The 16337-nt window shown below is 42.0% G+C and overlaps 3 protein-coding genes across 12 annotated transcripts in view; all 3 read left to right on the top strand.

Annotated features, from left to right (window-relative positions):
• LOC118409266 (kelch-like protein 29) overlaps nucleotides 1-2715 on the top strand; it is a 14066-nt gene extending 11351 nt beyond the window's left edge. For both annotated transcript variants that reach the window (XM_035810155.1, XM_035810154.1), the window contains exon 5: nucleotides 97-2715. In XM_035810155.1, coding sequence (XP_035666048.1) covers nucleotides 97-633 — 537 coding nt within the window. In that variant the 3' untranslated portion in view covers nucleotides 634-2715. The remainder of the gene's footprint in view (nucleotides 1-96) is intronic.
• Nucleotides 2716-4333: 1618 nt separating this feature from the next.
• Nucleotides 4334-10513, top strand: LOC118431687 (lipopolysaccharide-induced tumor necrosis factor-alpha factor homolog). 9 transcript variants are annotated; one of them, XR_004832995.1, is made up of 5 exons: nucleotides 7977-8055; nucleotides 8634-8813; nucleotides 9183-9369; nucleotides 9806-10001; nucleotides 10039-10513. XR_004832995.1 is itself a non-coding variant. In XM_035842960.1 (4 exons), the coding sequence occupies exons 2-4, from the start codon at nucleotides 4772-4774 to the stop codon at nucleotides 9915-9917; spliced, it is 486 nt and encodes a 161-aa protein (XP_035698853.1). In that variant the 5' UTR covers nucleotides 4334-4435; nucleotides 4770-4771; the 3' UTR covers nucleotides 9918-10513. The 9 variants fall into 9 exon arrangements, 8 of the variants coding, with proteins under 8 accessions (XP_035698853.1, XP_035698862.1, XP_035698870.1 ...); XM_035842960.1 differs by lacking the exons at nucleotides 7977-8055; nucleotides 8634-8813 and adding exons at nucleotides 4334-4435; nucleotides 4770-4958 and having other exon boundaries at nucleotides 9806-10513; XM_035842969.1 differs by lacking the exons at nucleotides 7977-8055; nucleotides 8634-8813 and adding exons at nucleotides 4396-4426; nucleotides 4767-4958 and having other exon boundaries at nucleotides 9806-10513.
• Nucleotides 10514-11894: 1381 nt separating this feature from the next.
• On the top strand, nucleotides 11895-15748 carry LOC118431642 (stathmin domain-containing protein 1-like). Its single transcript, XM_035842887.1, has 3 exons — nucleotides 11895-12585; nucleotides 13882-14165; nucleotides 14864-15748. The coding sequence occupies exons 1-3, from the start codon at nucleotides 12225-12227 to the stop codon at nucleotides 15146-15148; spliced, it is 930 nt and encodes a 309-aa protein (XP_035698780.1). The 5' UTR covers nucleotides 11895-12224; the 3' UTR covers nucleotides 15149-15748.
• The last annotated feature ends 589 nt before the right edge of the window (nucleotides 15749-16337 follow it).

Below are 16337 nucleotides of genomic sequence, written 5' to 3'. Positions count from 1 at the left end.
ATGGAAAACATCCATCATGAAAGATTACATTAACAGAAAGTCTTGTTTGACAAACCACAGGGCTCACTCTGATGTTGTGTTATATTTTTCTTTCAGGTAAAGGCAGTGTTTGGCTGCTCGGTTGCTGCACATCGTGGGAAACTGTACGTGATTGGAGGAGTGGCCAACAATGGCAGCAACATGCAGTCCCACCTGATACAGTGCTACTCACCGGAAACTCGGATATGGACCTCCATCGAATCCCCGCTCGTGGACAACAAGGCTGCGCCGACGGCAGTCCTGAACGATAACATCTACATCATTGGGGGATTCTCTAGCAGCTGTACCGTGTACGAACCTGGAACAAACAACATCCAGCGTGTGGCGGACATGCATGTTCCACGTGCCTTACATGGGTCTGCTGTGGAAGGGAACAAGGTGTATGCCATCGGGGGGTTACCCGATGTGGGAAAACCTCCACATGACACCATGGAGTGTTATGATCCTGCCACTGACACATGGGAAATACAGGCTGCACTTCCCAAGGCCATCATAGTCCATGGTTGCTGCACGATTAGGATGAACATTGCAACGCTTGAAGATAGAAAACTGCCATTAAAGGATGGACAGTCAAATTCCCAGCAGAATACATAGTCAAGACAAAATCTATACTGGTATGACTTGTTTAAAAGTGAGTTATCAAAACAGTTCCTATTCAGTCTTGTGTTGTCTACACATATTACATGAGGTGCTTGGGTACTGTTATCATGATTAACATATAACATATAACCACTTCATATAACCAGACCATATATCTACAGATGTCACTATGTCTTGACTGTTCCCACCAGAGAGATCTGCTGCATCGAAAGTGCTCAAACTTGACAACTTGACCATAAACCATAATAAAACTCAAATTCTGAAATTCTACAAAGTGTACCAAAATTTCCATTGATGATTTGGTTCAATTATTGTTTTATTGAAAACTGTTAGGCCATGTACACACATTGTGCAACTGTGACTGTAAGACATAGACACTAAAATGTATACTATGATATTATGTACCATGTGTTTGCTATGGCTTACATGACAAGTAAGACCAAATGAATTTTTTGTTTGATTCACATATCACCAATGTGCAGAGACTGTGGAATGGGTACTGTAGAATAACACATGTACAACTCTGTAGTCAAAACAAGCACTAGATGTTAACACCTAAGATGTTAAGTTCAGCATATCTTACTTGTACATTTTGTAATTAGGTGTCAGGTTGATAAACCACGAGATAACATCAATGGATAAAGGGTTCAATTCTCTAATTTTGAGATGTATGTGTCCATTATTTGTTAGTTCCTGCACTTCCTGTTTTGTATAACCCATGTACAACACAAAAGTAATCAGAACTACATTTACCACGTAGCAATTTATTGTGATTTTTATTAACCCCACAACAAACCTACCATATCTAATAACTTTTGCTTGATATGTACATATATTCTCCTTTTCTGTTTTGTTCCACTTACATGTACTTGTATTCTTTAATCACCCAATGTTACTACTATGATTCTCCAGTGATTGGAGACTTGCCAGCTTGGTAACCATTCTCAGCTTGCAGTGAATGGATATTTTACCTGCCCCAGGCGTATTAAGCTTATGCCTTTTTCTGACAGCCTATCTTTCCAGCCGGCCTTTCTGATAACTTCTTGAACAAAGTAATTGAAAGCAACATCGTTAAATAAAAATTACGAGCTGAAATTACCGACAAGAGCTAAAGGGCCTGGGCAGGCAGGTAACACTCCCAACACTGTAGGGATATCAGGGAGCTTCTGAATGTATGGTTACTGGGCTAATTTGGAACCAATTCAAACTGTAGTGCTGTTGTGTAATGATCTAATCTCCCAACAGATCCTATAGTGGCATAAGATAGTATCCTAAAGCAAGGAGTGTCAAATAACACGGCAAATGACACTCAGCCGGCTAAACTCCTTGGCCAACTTTATGATACTGTCTTATGCCACCACAGGATTTGCTGGGAGATTATAATGATCCATTTTGGGCCTCAAAATACTCAGGTGACATATGTTGTATTAAAATGAGATGAACAGGGATAATCTATCTATAATCTAGTTATGATGTTTATCAGTTACAACTTTAAGACATTTGTTTGAAAAATGGAACCATGGAGACAATATGTGCAAGTCATTCTGTGCAGCTGTATTAACATTTAAAATATATACTGCATATTCATGTTGGTGCAATGTGTATAATTTGAGCATAGCATTTGTTTTTGAGGGTTCATTATGATCATAACAAAAATGCAGCAACTAACATTTTATTCATTTAGGTCTTGTTGGAAAACCAGTTGGGTCTCTACTCTTCTTGTGTTTGATACTTGCCACTATAATTAAGTACATGTATAAAGCATTTTTGCAGAATGCTAGACCTGCTCATGTTAAAAAGTGGGCTTGCGTAAGTGCGAAAAGTGTATACCATGAGATGCTTAGTTACATGTCAGTCCATTTCCATTGTTAAGTGCTATATGTTAAACATGTACATGGCAACAACAACAAAAATCTTGCTTTGGGAAGTACAGTAACCATTAAGTCACTTCTGCTGGATGTAGGCTACATAATGTATGTTGTTATCATTGCCGTAGGTTTATATTCATATGTGGCATACACAATATCTGGCTAACTCCTGAAGTAACTAATAAACTCTTCTCAAAACAGTGTCAAATGTTGGAAATAGTTGTGTCAATCTGGTTACCGTTTGCAGACAATACATGTACTTCAATTCTTATTGGAAGCTTTCAAGAAAACTTCTGAAATCAGGAAATCTGAGGAAGTTTTTTTCCATGCCAGTTTTGTTAATTACCCATCCACTTTTCTGCTAGTAAATAGCAAATATGTTATTGACAACAGGCAAATAATTTGTGGCCTACATAACTTCAAAATGATGTTTATATTTGGGGATCTTTTTCTCTTTTCAGACCGAAAATGTATTTTACTGGGCTCCTGCATCATTATATGAAAGCCAAAAGAGTCATTATGACCTGACATTTGTTATGAGGGTAGCTTTTACACAAGAGATGGGGGAAATGGTAGCTTCCAAGAGTTCATCTTGTATGTTGCTGTTTTCTAGGAGTCCATTCTTGCATGGGGGCTCAAAATTATTAAATTCTAGTTTGGAGTCGGGCGATTCTGGCATAATCTTGGTAGCAGTAAACTTGGTGTGTTTGACAGAACAGAATTCAGCACCAAGGACAGGTGTGGTTGTGTTTCTTACATAGCAAGCAGCTCCAAAATAGTGCTGTTTGTTGTAGACTGTAGTAGCGTTCAGCGCCAGTGTGTATCCGACAGAATTGGCGTTCAGCAGTTTGAGTGTGGAAAACTAGTATGATATTCATATTAGAAGCAAAGGCGCCACCTAGCAGCGGTTACATTTTCGTGTTTGCCACATGTTCCTTCAGCCCCGGATCTAAAGTAAACATCGAAACAGCATGCGATGCTGATGCTTCACTACGTTTTTATTGGGACCGTTCAAGAAACATTCAAGATTATCCGAGGAATTCTCTTCCTTGTTTTCTGGATAGACTGTAAAGGACTAACTGAAATCCCATGGCAGCTTATTTGGCCAAATTCTTGGTGACTTAATGTACTAGTAATTCCCCCAGTACCAGTGACCATGGTGCAGACTTGGTTTAAAGGTTTTGTCGCGTGGTGAAGTGCCTTTTAGAATTTATTGGCAGGGTGACTTTTCAAAATAGCAAGAAGGAGAAGCTAAATTATCCCATCCCTCACACTTATCCGAAAACAATATCTTTAGTCCGCTAAAATCTGTTAGAACCGATATGATATTAATCACTCACTTGAATATACTGCCCTAACGGTAGCCTGGATACCATACCCCAACCTCAAAAAAAATACTTGAGATCGGGCTGGGGTTTAGTAACCAAGCTACCCTAACGTTATATTTACCTGTGATTCTGCCTGAACTTTTGTTTGGCTCTAAATCAAAGTCCCAAGTCGTCATGTGATATGTCACGTGACCGTATGTTGTCAGACGACTTTTAGTTGAGTGAGCCGCAGAAGCCCCAAAGGCAAAGCAACGTGCGCCTGTTATGTAATTGTCAATCTGTACCATGGAATCGGGAGGGACACAACTAACAAGACAATTTTGTAACAGCAGGGCGCACGAAAAGTGATCATGATTAAAGCCGGTATATGGCATAGTTTATGCACTCTTTGCTCTACCACGCGTACGTGACCACGCATAGTGGCATGGTAGTATACTGGATTGTCAACCACTACGTTAAACAGTTGCATACTTAACCTACAATATAGTGGACTCGTCTAGAATAAGGTCACAAATGCAACAGACATGACAGCATATTTAAATAAATAACCCAGGAGAGAAGTTAGAATCGTTTCCCAACTGTGAGCTTCTTCAGCCTCAGGTCAGGTTTTGCCTTCTTTGTTTCTCTTATCCGAAATCACCGTTAGACATGACTTTTAGGTAACGTTACTCTCGTTCATAATGATATAGACATGGAAATTACTCGTAGCTTTTTACTGTGGCCAAGGACTCAGCGAATGACTTATATAACATCCTAGTTGTGACTTTACATGCATACATTCCTATTGCATTTTGTCCTTTCTCTTCGATAATTCTATGCTGATTTGGTCAAAATTTGAACAGGTCAAAACTTGGCATAACGTTAATACACTATTGTATCCTTAACAAATAAATCCCGGGCCTAGCTGCGAACATTCCGGTTTATCGGGCCACAGGTATGGCTACAGAGAAGGTAGGGCTGCTAGACCAGCAGGGTGACGGGGACGCTCCTCCCCCTCCATACTCTGATGAACAGGGGGCCTGGGCGAGTTGGGCACCTTACAGCCAGCAGACACCTGCCCAACCTTCACCTGGTGTCGGGAACGCCTACCCGTACTGTGGTGGAGTTACACAGCATCCAGTAGGTTAGTCTCCTGGATAATGTCACATTTTATCTTAAATCTTAACCAGTCTTAGTCATATTTTGTCTCATTTTTCATGCCCCCCACAAATTGTCGAGGAATAATTTCGTCTTTCTCTGCACCGTCTGTAACCAAACGCAGTGAACAAGGCATATCTGACCGATCCTAGCAACCTGTCATCACAATTAGCATTTCAACCAATGATAGCATGGTAATTAGCGGCTTGACCAGGAGAGTGGCAACGTGTCCCTCAAATCTTTACATTTCTACATTTTGACGGAGGTCGGCGGGACTATGGACTCGGTCTACTATAATGGTATCCGAAAAATAAATGGTATCCGTCTTTCCCTGTAACAACTGACTCATTCTAGTATGTATCAGACCCACAGCATACCAAGGTAATCGTCACTGGTCCCCAGCCGGTGTGCTACCTGCCGCCGGCACCTGTCCTCAGTAAGTACCCGGTGGGTATGGAATGTCCCAGCTGTCACCAGCTGATCCTGACCAAAACAGAGTACGTGAACGGACAGCTCTTCTGGGTCTCTGTTCTGCTTCTCTGCGTGTTCGGGTAAGCTCTCGTCCGTTTTATTCCTTTAACGTTATTCACTTAAATCTAGTTGTTATTATAGTTCTTGTCTTGGATGTTGCTTACATTGCATGCCTGGAGAATAGAACTAGCTCCCATGTACCCAACTGTCATAGGAGGCGGATCGTCTCCTATTGGATATAAAGATCAGTCTCATTTTGTAACATTTAGCACTCTTCTCTTACGTTTCTTTGTGTTTGTGAGAATGGTGCAATTTTTAGTGTATTTCTTATGGACCCATGTTGTTAAGATCAACTTTTGAGGGAGCGAGTTGAAATCAGATGCCGCCTATCTTGTAAATGCGTTTCAGTCATGCCCGGGCCCCTTTCCATGTGCACTAGACTGCGATCGCGCTGCGCTCTCACTGCGACCAAAAAAGGATATGTGTAACCTTCGCTTTCACACTGGGTATATCATACAAAACGTAAAAGTGTGACACAAAGTGTATAAAGATTCGTTTGTTTTCTGTACAATTGGTTGAGCGATATGTCAAATGTACGGTCGTAGAGAGAGCGCAGCGAGAGCGCCATCCTAGTGGAAAGGGGTATCAGTGAACTTTTAAACTTTGCCAGGCGTACTGTTTTCCGAATGCCGGAGCCATTTTGTAGACATGCAAGTAGACAGAATTGTAGTATGCAACATTCCAATATCATGTCCAGTCTTCCCATCGATCCCATAACCAGTGCAAATCTAGTGCCTGAACCTTAGCATGCTAAAAGTTAAGAAGCAAAAAAAAGTGACATAATCCCAATTCCCGCATGACATGTATTTTCTCTTCCACATGCCCAGATTCTGGCTGGTCCTGTGCTTCTTGCCGTGCTGTGCAAGGCCTGTGAAGGACGTCCGACACTCGTGTCCGCAATGTAATGCCGTTCTGGGGACCTTCCAGCGGCTGCGCTAGTAATTGCTTTACGATACTGACATGAAAAGTGTTTCATCCAGTATTCCAATTCAATTAAAAGAATAGTTAGCTACATAAGCAACGAAAATAACAGTATTTCGATATCTATAGTGTTTTAATGGCTATCAGTTCAGTCAATTTCAGTCATATAACGTTACATGCACAGGCAACAATACTACATTATATATCATCCTGTTGAAATTCTCGGATTCTATTTCTGTGCATTTGCTATAATTACGTAAAAATGATAATCAAGTAAGTTGAAGTGTTTTATACGATCACAATAATACCAAAGAGCGTTTATTTCTTAGTCATTTCAGGTGAATTTAGACATGTATTATGGGTACATGTAGTTCTCAGAAAATTGCCGAGTAGCATAAATACTTTCGTTTGGCGGTTCATTTAATAAAACCTTAAGCTTGTACTAAAACATACGATTTAATATTACTTGCAAGAATGTGCGTAAAGGGTAATATTATAAATCTTATCACTCACTATTATCAATATTTTTCTTACTATTCAATATTGTATGTACATGTTTTAACTTGCTACTGCATTGCTGAATGACTCCGCTAGGAGTATTAAATACATTTTACATGTCTTTTTCGATGCTCATGTTTTCAATGGGGATCATTTTGCCATCACCCATGGGAAGTTGGGAACTCTATCGTTAGACGTCGACAGTCAAGCTATAAAGGCCAGAATGAGATCAACGATGGACGCTATTGGGAATGGATAGGAATACAAGGATTTTGATTGGCCTTGATCCCAAACCGAATTGAATAAAATTGTAATAGAAAAGACGATAACGTTAGATGGTAACTGGCACGGCACGTTCGTCGTGGCCGTCGTGCCATTTTTATCAGTGTCATGCGATTTTCACGCAAACGGTGGCCGAAAAATGAATATGACGACCTTTTTGGTAATCAACCGGTGCAATGGTAGAGTGGGTAGAGTGTTCGCCTTGTATTCGGTCGATCCCCGGCCGAGTCGAACTAAAGGCTTGAAAATGGTACACCCTGTTCTCTCTGCTTAGCACTTAGCATTTGGGAATTAGTATGGAAGTTGAACACACACCACTACCAGTGGACTAGCACCCTGCTGTAGTGATTGCACAAAATTGTGTGGCACAGGGCTGCTGAAACGGAGATGGGCGCCGCCCTATGCGCCCCTAGGCGCGGGAAGGACTTTGACTTTTGTTAACAAGATATCGTAATTCTATGCGGCACACGCAATTCTATGCGGCACACGCACCACTATCCCCAGAATGCCCTCAGTTTGCGCTCTTAAGTCTTACGAAGATCGTATGATACATTTGCCGGGCCCTACATACGTAAAGGTTTCTCGAATGTTATCACAAAATATCAACACCTTTGACCTATGATATATGAGGGGATTAGGGAACTACATGACAGAATATTTTGATCCGGTGTCACTCACACAAATGTCACAGTGATCTCAATAATCAAAGCAATGAAATCAACATGGCCTTAATACTTGGGTCTAAATTTAGCTATGACCAAGAGTCGCGAGTCGTCATGTGATATGTCACATGACCGTTGTCAGACGACTTGAATTGTTCGCGGTTGTGGGCCCAGAAGCCCCAAAGCAAGGTGAGCATGATATAGTTAGTCCGTACCATAGAATCGGGTGGGAGGGACACAACCAACAAGGCATGATGTACAATTTTGTCATGGCAGGGTGTACGAAAAGTTATTATGGTTAAAGTAGACAAATACTGTTTGTTGGTTATCGTAGCAGCATGCACTTACGTCTACCACGCACAGTGGCACGGTAAACATCATTACATAGTTACCCTACGTCTAAGTGGACTCGTCTAGACCAAGGTCACAAGTGTAACAGTCATGACAAAGTATAAAACAACTTGGAGAGAAGGTATAGTGGTTTCCAAACTGTGACGTCCTTCAGGTAACCTCTGTCTGCTTTGTCTTCTTTGTTTTTTCTCATCCGAACTCTACGTTAGACCTGACTTCCGGGTACTCTCGTCCAGTACAGACTCTTAGTATTTACATACACGTTCCTCTTGTCTTTTTGTCTTTTCTCCGAGAGGGTAGTGATAATTTTATGCGGGCTTGGTCAAAACTTGAACAGGTTACAACCTAAGCACATGCCTGTGAATATTTTGCTTTATAGGGCCACAGCCGTCAACTTAAAAGTGTTTGTAACATAGGCATGGCTTCAGAGAAGGCAGGGCTGTTAGACCAGGCAGAACGCCAGGGTAATGGGAACGTTCCTCCCCCTCCGTACTCTGATGGACAGGCGGCTTCCAGCCAGCAGACACCCGCCCAACCTTCATCCAACATCGGAAACGCCTACCAGTACTATGGAGGAGTTACACAGCATCCAGCAGGTTAGTCGCCTGGATAACTTTACATTTAATTTATATTTTTCCTGCCCCCTCACAAATTGTCGAGGAATCTTTTCGTATTTCTCTGCAACGCCTGTAACTGAAACGCAGTAACGTTATTAGGCAAGAAAAAAGGTGATCAGAGCCTATGACCGATCCCAGCTTCATGTCATCACAATTAGCAATTCAACCAATGATAGCATGGCAATTAGCGGCACGACCAATGAGAGAGTGGCTCATGTCCGTCAAATGTTTGCATTTTACATTTCTACATTTTGACGCAGGTGGGGCCCGGGGCTATGGACCCAGTCTATATATAGTAACTATATTCCCCTGTAACGTTAACAACGGACTCGTTCCCGCTTTTATCAGACCCACAGCATACCACGGTAATCGTCACTGGTCCCCAGCCGGTGTGCTACCTGCCGCCGGCACCTGTCCTCAGTAAGTACCCGGTGGGAATGGAATGTCCCAGCTGTCACCAGCAGGTTATGACCAAGACGGAGTACGTGAACGGACAGCTCTTCTGGGTCTCTGTTCTGTTTCTCTGTGTGTTCGGGTAAGCTCTCGTCCGTTTTAGTCGTTAATAGTTCTTATCTTGAACGTTGCTTACATTGCACCTAGAGAATGGAACGAGATCCCATACGCCCACCTAGCATGGGCCAGGAGACTCACACACACGCGCGCGCACATACGCACGCACACACACACACACACACACACACACACGACACAAGAGAGAGAGAAAGAGAGGGAGAGAAAGAAAGAGAGAGAGAGAGAGAGAGAGAGAGAGAGAGAGAGAGAGAGAGAGAGAGAGAGAGAGAGAGAGAGAGAGAGAGAGAGAGAATTCCGGAGAATGAATGTATGACAGTAGTTTACCTGGTCAAGGCTGACCATTCCCATAACCAGTAACGTTACAAATTCGGTGCCAAACGGCCACTTTAGCATGCTGAAAGTTAAGTAACCCGCATGTACCTTCTCTTCCACATGACCAGATTCTGGCTGGCCCTGTGCTTCGTGCCGTGCTGTGTAAAATCTGTGAAGGACGTCCGACACTCGTGTCCGCAATGTAAGGCTGTTCTGGGGACCTTCCAGCGGCTGCGCTAGTAATTGTGCTTCACGGTACTGACAGGAAATGTGTTTTGGAAAGAATTAGCACGTACGTAAGCAATGAAAGTAGTTGTTGTAACAGTTAATTTTTTTACTGGCTTTGTATAGCATTTCGATTGTTAGTGTTTTGATGGCTAGTGAGGTGTTGCTTTCTCAGTATTGTGTTTGCTGCTAGTGTCATTCATACACGTGCACAGGCAACAGTACTATAGCTATGAACTTGTTCAAATTCTGTGAGCCGGTGTAACAGTTGTTTGTCACGTAAAAAATTAGAACCAGGTAAAGTTAAGTGCTTTATACGCCCACAATAATAACAGAAGGCGTTTAGCTGTTAGTCATTTCATGTGGATTTAGACTTTTATTATGGGTACATGTAGTTCTCGGAAGATTGCCAAGTAGCATAAATTAAATACGTTTGGCGGTTGTTGATATCAATGGAAACCTTAACTTAAGAAGTTTGGCCTAAAACATACGCTTGATTGCTTGCGAGAACATTTGTAAAGGTAGTGTAAATTTATTGCCTATCATTTTACTTTGTATGCAATTAGCCCTCGGGCATGAATTTGCAATAAAGATTATTAGTATTATTGATACTTTTACTTACTATTCAATCGTGTACATGTACATACACATGCATCTGCATTGCTAAAGGACTCCGCTAGGAGTATTGAATACACCATATTGTACACGTCTCGTTCGATGCTCATGTTTGCTCCATGTGGATCATTACGTCATCACCCAATGGACTCTAGACGTCGGCCGTCAAGCTATGAGGCCAGGGCAAAATGGAATAGATAGGAATACACGGATTTGGTTAGATGAATAAAATCGCAATAGAAATTGAAAAGCAATGGATAGTAACTGGCTTTAGCTAATCATATAAAGGCGCGGTCACATTCGTCGTTGGCCTTGGAGGTCGTACGGTATTGTCAGACCCACCTACGACAAAATATGACGGCCTTTTTGGTAATAAGACTTAGACAGTACGATTATCCTCAGAATGCCCTCAGACTGTATGATGAATGTGCCGTACTCACGTTCTCACATTTGTTCTATTTTACTATTTAGTAAAGATTAACGTTACATGACACATATATGACATACCATTTTCCTCTACTGATACAAGGGCGATCCGAATTATGTTGCTATGCTGATTGTAAAAACCCTGTGGTTTCCATTGAACGAGCAATTATTCAACGTAACATGCATGAATGATTATTGTCTGTATTGTACAACAGTCTGTATTGTAAAACTGAAACAGTCTTTAGCGTTGAATAAACAATAAAGTCAACGAAAATAGTAATTGTCACCCCAACTCTTTTGTGCTAAAAACAGATCTATGAAATCTAAGTCACAGTTTTACAATTGCAGGTATGAGGCTAGGGGGTATAGGGCATATAGAGGAATCGATGATAAACACCAACGTTGACATTGATATCCGTCGAACCCCCTCCTCAATTTTGGAGAACAAACTGACTCTAGACCAGTTTAGAATGTCAATGAGAACGAGCAAGCTGTAACTTAGAACATGTCGCATCCATCTTATTTCCCAATCGTAAGCGCGCGTGTTGAATTCCCACCGGCCCTGACCTACTGGTGTACTTAGTAACAGGTAACCAAAATAAGCAAACACAGTCGGGAAACATCGGAGGCGCTCGGGGAGACCAAGACAGCGTTGACAAAACACCGGCTTCTGACGTCAATCTTCGGGTGCGTTCGTAATCCGTCGTAGCCTGCCGAACGCTTTGTTTATATTTGACCGCACAACAATGAGCACACTAGCAAAATGGCGATTTATTTCTGTTCACGTTTCAATCCCAAAGTAAATGCACCGTAGGACCATCAAATCAATATTTTAACATACGTTTCGTTCCCGTACGAATAGTATACGTGATGTTATGGGGCTTCCAACAAGCTCCAATAATTTATAAGCATTTTGATGCGCTCAATCTGGCATTCTGCCATGGCGACGTATCAACAGGTGGTGTGCCTCTGATTGGTCGAGGCCGGTTGCTATGGTAAGCAATGCCGCCGGAACAAAACCTGGGCTCCTGTTTCAAGTGGACAGTCAGCGAAGCTCGTACGTGCTGAGTAAGGACTGGTGAGAAGAGAAAAGGCTGGGAGTAGACGCTAGCTTGGATCTGGAAGCGTGCTGCTATACTTACGACCACCCGGTCATTTTGCCGAGGAAAGTCTGTCACATAGTAACGGACCTGAGGTGACAGCTTGGCAATATAGGCAGCCAACCTTCAGCCAAACCCCACATTTCCTGACTACACAACTCGATCACAGAGCTCACAAAGCATGGGTTGTGGAAGCTCCAAAGCTACCCAAGTCGTACCGGCAAGTCAAGCCTGGGACTCGACAGGAAAGATGACGACCGCCAAAGACGTCAGAGAAGGATCATCCAAGAGTCGGAAGAGCAGGAAAGGTTCCGGTGGAAAGTCGAGGGTGAAAAGTCTATCAGGATCGACATCGTCCATCGGCAGCCTAGACTCTAGTAGCTCTGACAGAGAAAATAGATTGGTGTCGTCTGCAACTTCTAAATCGTCCAGCAAATCTGGTGACAGCGGGCTTGGAGAAGACTATGCCAATGTCATCACCGAAAATTCCAACCCAAGTGCTGTGGCACAAGTAGAGACAGACAGACGACCAAAAACTCCAGGTAAGTTGTGTGTATGCTATGCACATCTCTCGGTCTTGACATAAATGTGTGAACAAGTGCTAACTACGAGTGAAACAGCATCAAAGCTGGTTAAAAATTATGCAAACCATCTCATTTTGCCAAATCCTTGTATTTTCTCCAAAGTTATGCTCACTAAAAGTTTATCACACCTGCATACTGTATATTTCCCGATGACGTCAAAGACTTGTCAGACCAGGAAATGGCACGCAAGCTACGGATGTTTAATAGTTTCCTGGCCTGCCCATGTATTTTTTTTTTCGATAAAAAGCCCTATACGGCTTCCTTGCCCTCATACTAAGTGTTTGAAAGGTTTTGTCAAGCCAAGCCAAGCGAACCCAAAAGACCTGCTCGAAAAGACGCCCCTTCTCAAGTGACTTTGCTGAAAAGAACACCGGTTCGGTTACTTTACACAAGTCGTATTTCGTTACCAATTATGTTCTTTACAATGGCACCGATGACCTAAAATCTAATCAGACCTCAACCTTGATTAGATTTTCACACCTCTTACCTAGTTTCCCAGCAATTCCTTACACCTTTGAGGAGTTGAGTGTACTTTTGCTTAGGTTTTTCTTACCTGAGTACTTCCCACCCCCGCTGTGTGGGGGAGTGGCCCATTGTCCCTGATTGTTTAGTGTTTAGCTGGTTGTCGCCCAAAGCTTTACACGTTGCTACGCGGGGGTTGCTTTATCACAACAGTGCCTGGGACATGGGATTATGGTTCTGATTTATAATTTTTTGGCTCAGGGATTGGGAAATTACTTTTATCCTACCACATTCCCATTGTTCGTGGTAGTTTGCGGTTTCTAATAGAGACAAAAGTAAACACATCCGGGCTCACTACTGAAATCCAATCAAACATTGTGAAAATGTCTACCAAAGGTCAAGGAGGAAAAAAATGTAATTGAAAAATGAACATCTGAAAGAAATATCAGTCATAAAACATCATCTCAACAGTTAAGACTTGTTTTTGTAGCAGTGTCATAGCAACATGTGACCTTTGTAACTATATGTCAAGAGTGTGTTAGCTGGCTTCCATGTACGTCAAATCCCCACCATACATCCTGTTTGCCTAAAATCACACAGCTCAATTAAACATTGTTAGTAAGACATACAACGGGCACTATGCAAAGTGCAAGGTGACTGTTATGTCAACAAAAAATTAAGTAGGGCTGTAGGGGGCTCTCTAAAGAGTGCTACCATACAGACATTATTAGTATAATGAAGATACATTTCTCACATAATTAACCTCTCATTTCTGCTTCTTGTTTTCTGCAGATTTTGAGCTGACAGGACAAGCCATTTCCAGAACCCGCAGCGGAAAGCAGAGGTCCGAGGACATCCTGCGGCAGCTACAGCAGGAAGGTCTGGTACGACCTAAAACCAGCGGCGGTGGCAGGTCGCTGGCCTTCGAAGTCCAACTGGGGCCGGGGAACAAGTTACCACCAGTTAACCAGCTACCACCACCTCGCCTGGCTAAACTGGAGAGAAGAAGGAAGAAGAAGAAGCTCACAAAGGAAGAGCTGGAAGAAAAGATGAGAAAAGCAGAGGAGAGAAGACAGGTAAGACACATACCAGAATATTTTGAAAATCAGCTTTTAATGAATAGAATGGCTGGAAATAGACCATTACTTTGTTGATTCATCTAGGTAGAACAATTTGCACAGAGAGATTGGAATACAATACCTCAGATCATGAACACATCATACAAAAATAGCTCAATCAGAAAGGTCTTTGAGAAGTTTGCAAGGGACAAACTTTGTGAACAAAGAAGGTCTGACGTCAGGAGTTGCTTGAGGCAAACAGTGCTTTTAGGGAGTAGGTTGACTGGTAAATTCCCCCGCAGACATAACAAACCGCTATGAAAGACTTGGTTACCATAACCAAACATTTGTACCTTTTCAATGATTGTGGTGTGTATTCATTGGCATCATGGTCTTTACACTGAGTACACTTTCTGCCAATAGGAATAAAGCAAGTCATTAATAACATTAACACAGGAAACCTTGCCAGTCAACTAGCACCTACTGAAGACTGTGTGTCAATAGAAGACTTTAGACAATTTCTTAATGCTGATTAACAAGACAAAGACATGGCAATTATCTGCTTGAACATAAATGGTGTTCTTTGTCTGTTACTCTTAAAAGGGCGGCACCAGATCAAAACAAGCAAAAATGTTTTAGTCTAATTCAGATATATTTGATGTTTAAGTTTTATATCTGCACACAGGCCTAAATTGTTCTTCTCTTTATCTTCATAGAAAAAAGAGCAGGAAGTCAGAGAGAAGGCCATCCAGACCAGAATAAAGGAGCCCACACAGGATCCCATGGCTGTCTTTGCTGAACAACAGAAAGAACTTGCCGAGAAGGTGGAAGAAAAAGTAAACGAAGCCGAAAAGAAACGAGAAGCTCATCTCAAGGCCCTGCGCGACAGGCTACGACAAAAGGAAGAGCATGCCAAAAAAGTGCGGGAGGCCAAGCTGAAGGCACTGGAGAACCCTCCGCAGGATATGGAAATTAAAGAGGATATTGCTGCGACTAGCTAAGAGACTATGTGCCATGTGCAAAAAACCTGCTCAGCACACATTACACTCTGTACAAGACACACCTACCTCAAGATCTGTGCAAGTTGCCTCAGGGGTGCGAATGTCTGGTTGCAGTGCTTCATCTACATTCATATGTACGTGTATATTTGCCCAGTGGCAAGTACACTAAAGCCACTTTCATGTAAGCCACTTAACAGTGTCTGCAGTGACAAATTGTTTTGACTGCCACAAAATACAAAGGGTTATTCTAATCAGCAAATATATACCTTTAATCGTACTTGGATGTAGGACGATTAAAATGAAGTGAAAGCAGAAGTGAGTATCATACAGAAGTCTCACATCATAAAACTTTTGACGGTGAAATGTGTGTGCGTGTGCTGGTAACGTGATGTATATAAGATACTATTGGCCACGATTGCTGCATTAAGGACTTGTGTGTTGCAAACAGTGCCATGTAGATAGATTTGTATATTTTCAAGGAGCATATTTTGTATTAGTTATATACTGACACCAGTGAAAGATGAAAATCTGGACACCGTCCATTATTCAGCACTTCAATGTTTGAGATTCACTACACAATAAAAAATGCTGATACAATGACTAGTTGCCTCTGCTTCCTTACATTTGTGATGCAAAAAAATATGCTTAAAACGGTACAGACAGCCCAGTGAATGGGTTCTTCAATGTAGTTACTGTGGACAATCATTTAGATAAAACAAAGATGTTTGCAGGCTGCAGATCTATCAATATGGGCAGGCAAAAGATGTCCACAGGTTCTTAGACCACAGTGACATTTTATAAGACTAATATATATGCTATCAGTGGACATACATTTTTGTATCAACTGTCCTACATGGATGGATAAAACCAACAGATTGCTCCATATAACTATAAGAAAGAAAGTTTGTGTCCAGGTAAAATATCTTTGCTTGCTTACTTCAATGGTGGCAAAAATTACATTTGTCTGTTCACAAAGCAGCTAATATCAGGCATTCAGGGTGCATGACTTGTTTACACCACTACCCTTCTGTTACCATGGTGATCCAATTAAGGCCAACACAAGCCTCCCAGCCCAGGGTCACAGGAATGTGGCTCATTATAGATTCACAACAACACAGGTGGATATGGAGACAATCAAACCTGATAACTTCCTGGGTACAGAATACAGACATGCCACACAACATGTTCT

Source organism: Branchiostoma floridae, chromosome 2 (assembly GCF_000003815.2).
Source record: "Branchiostoma floridae strain S238N-H82 chromosome 2, Bfl_VNyyK, whole genome shotgun sequence".
NCBI classification, from domain to species: Eukaryota; Metazoa; Chordata; class Leptocardii; order Amphioxiformes; family Branchiostomatidae; genus Branchiostoma; species Branchiostoma floridae.
Note: the sequence above shows the minus strand (reverse complement) of the source record. Positions and strands in the feature narration are given on the sequence as shown.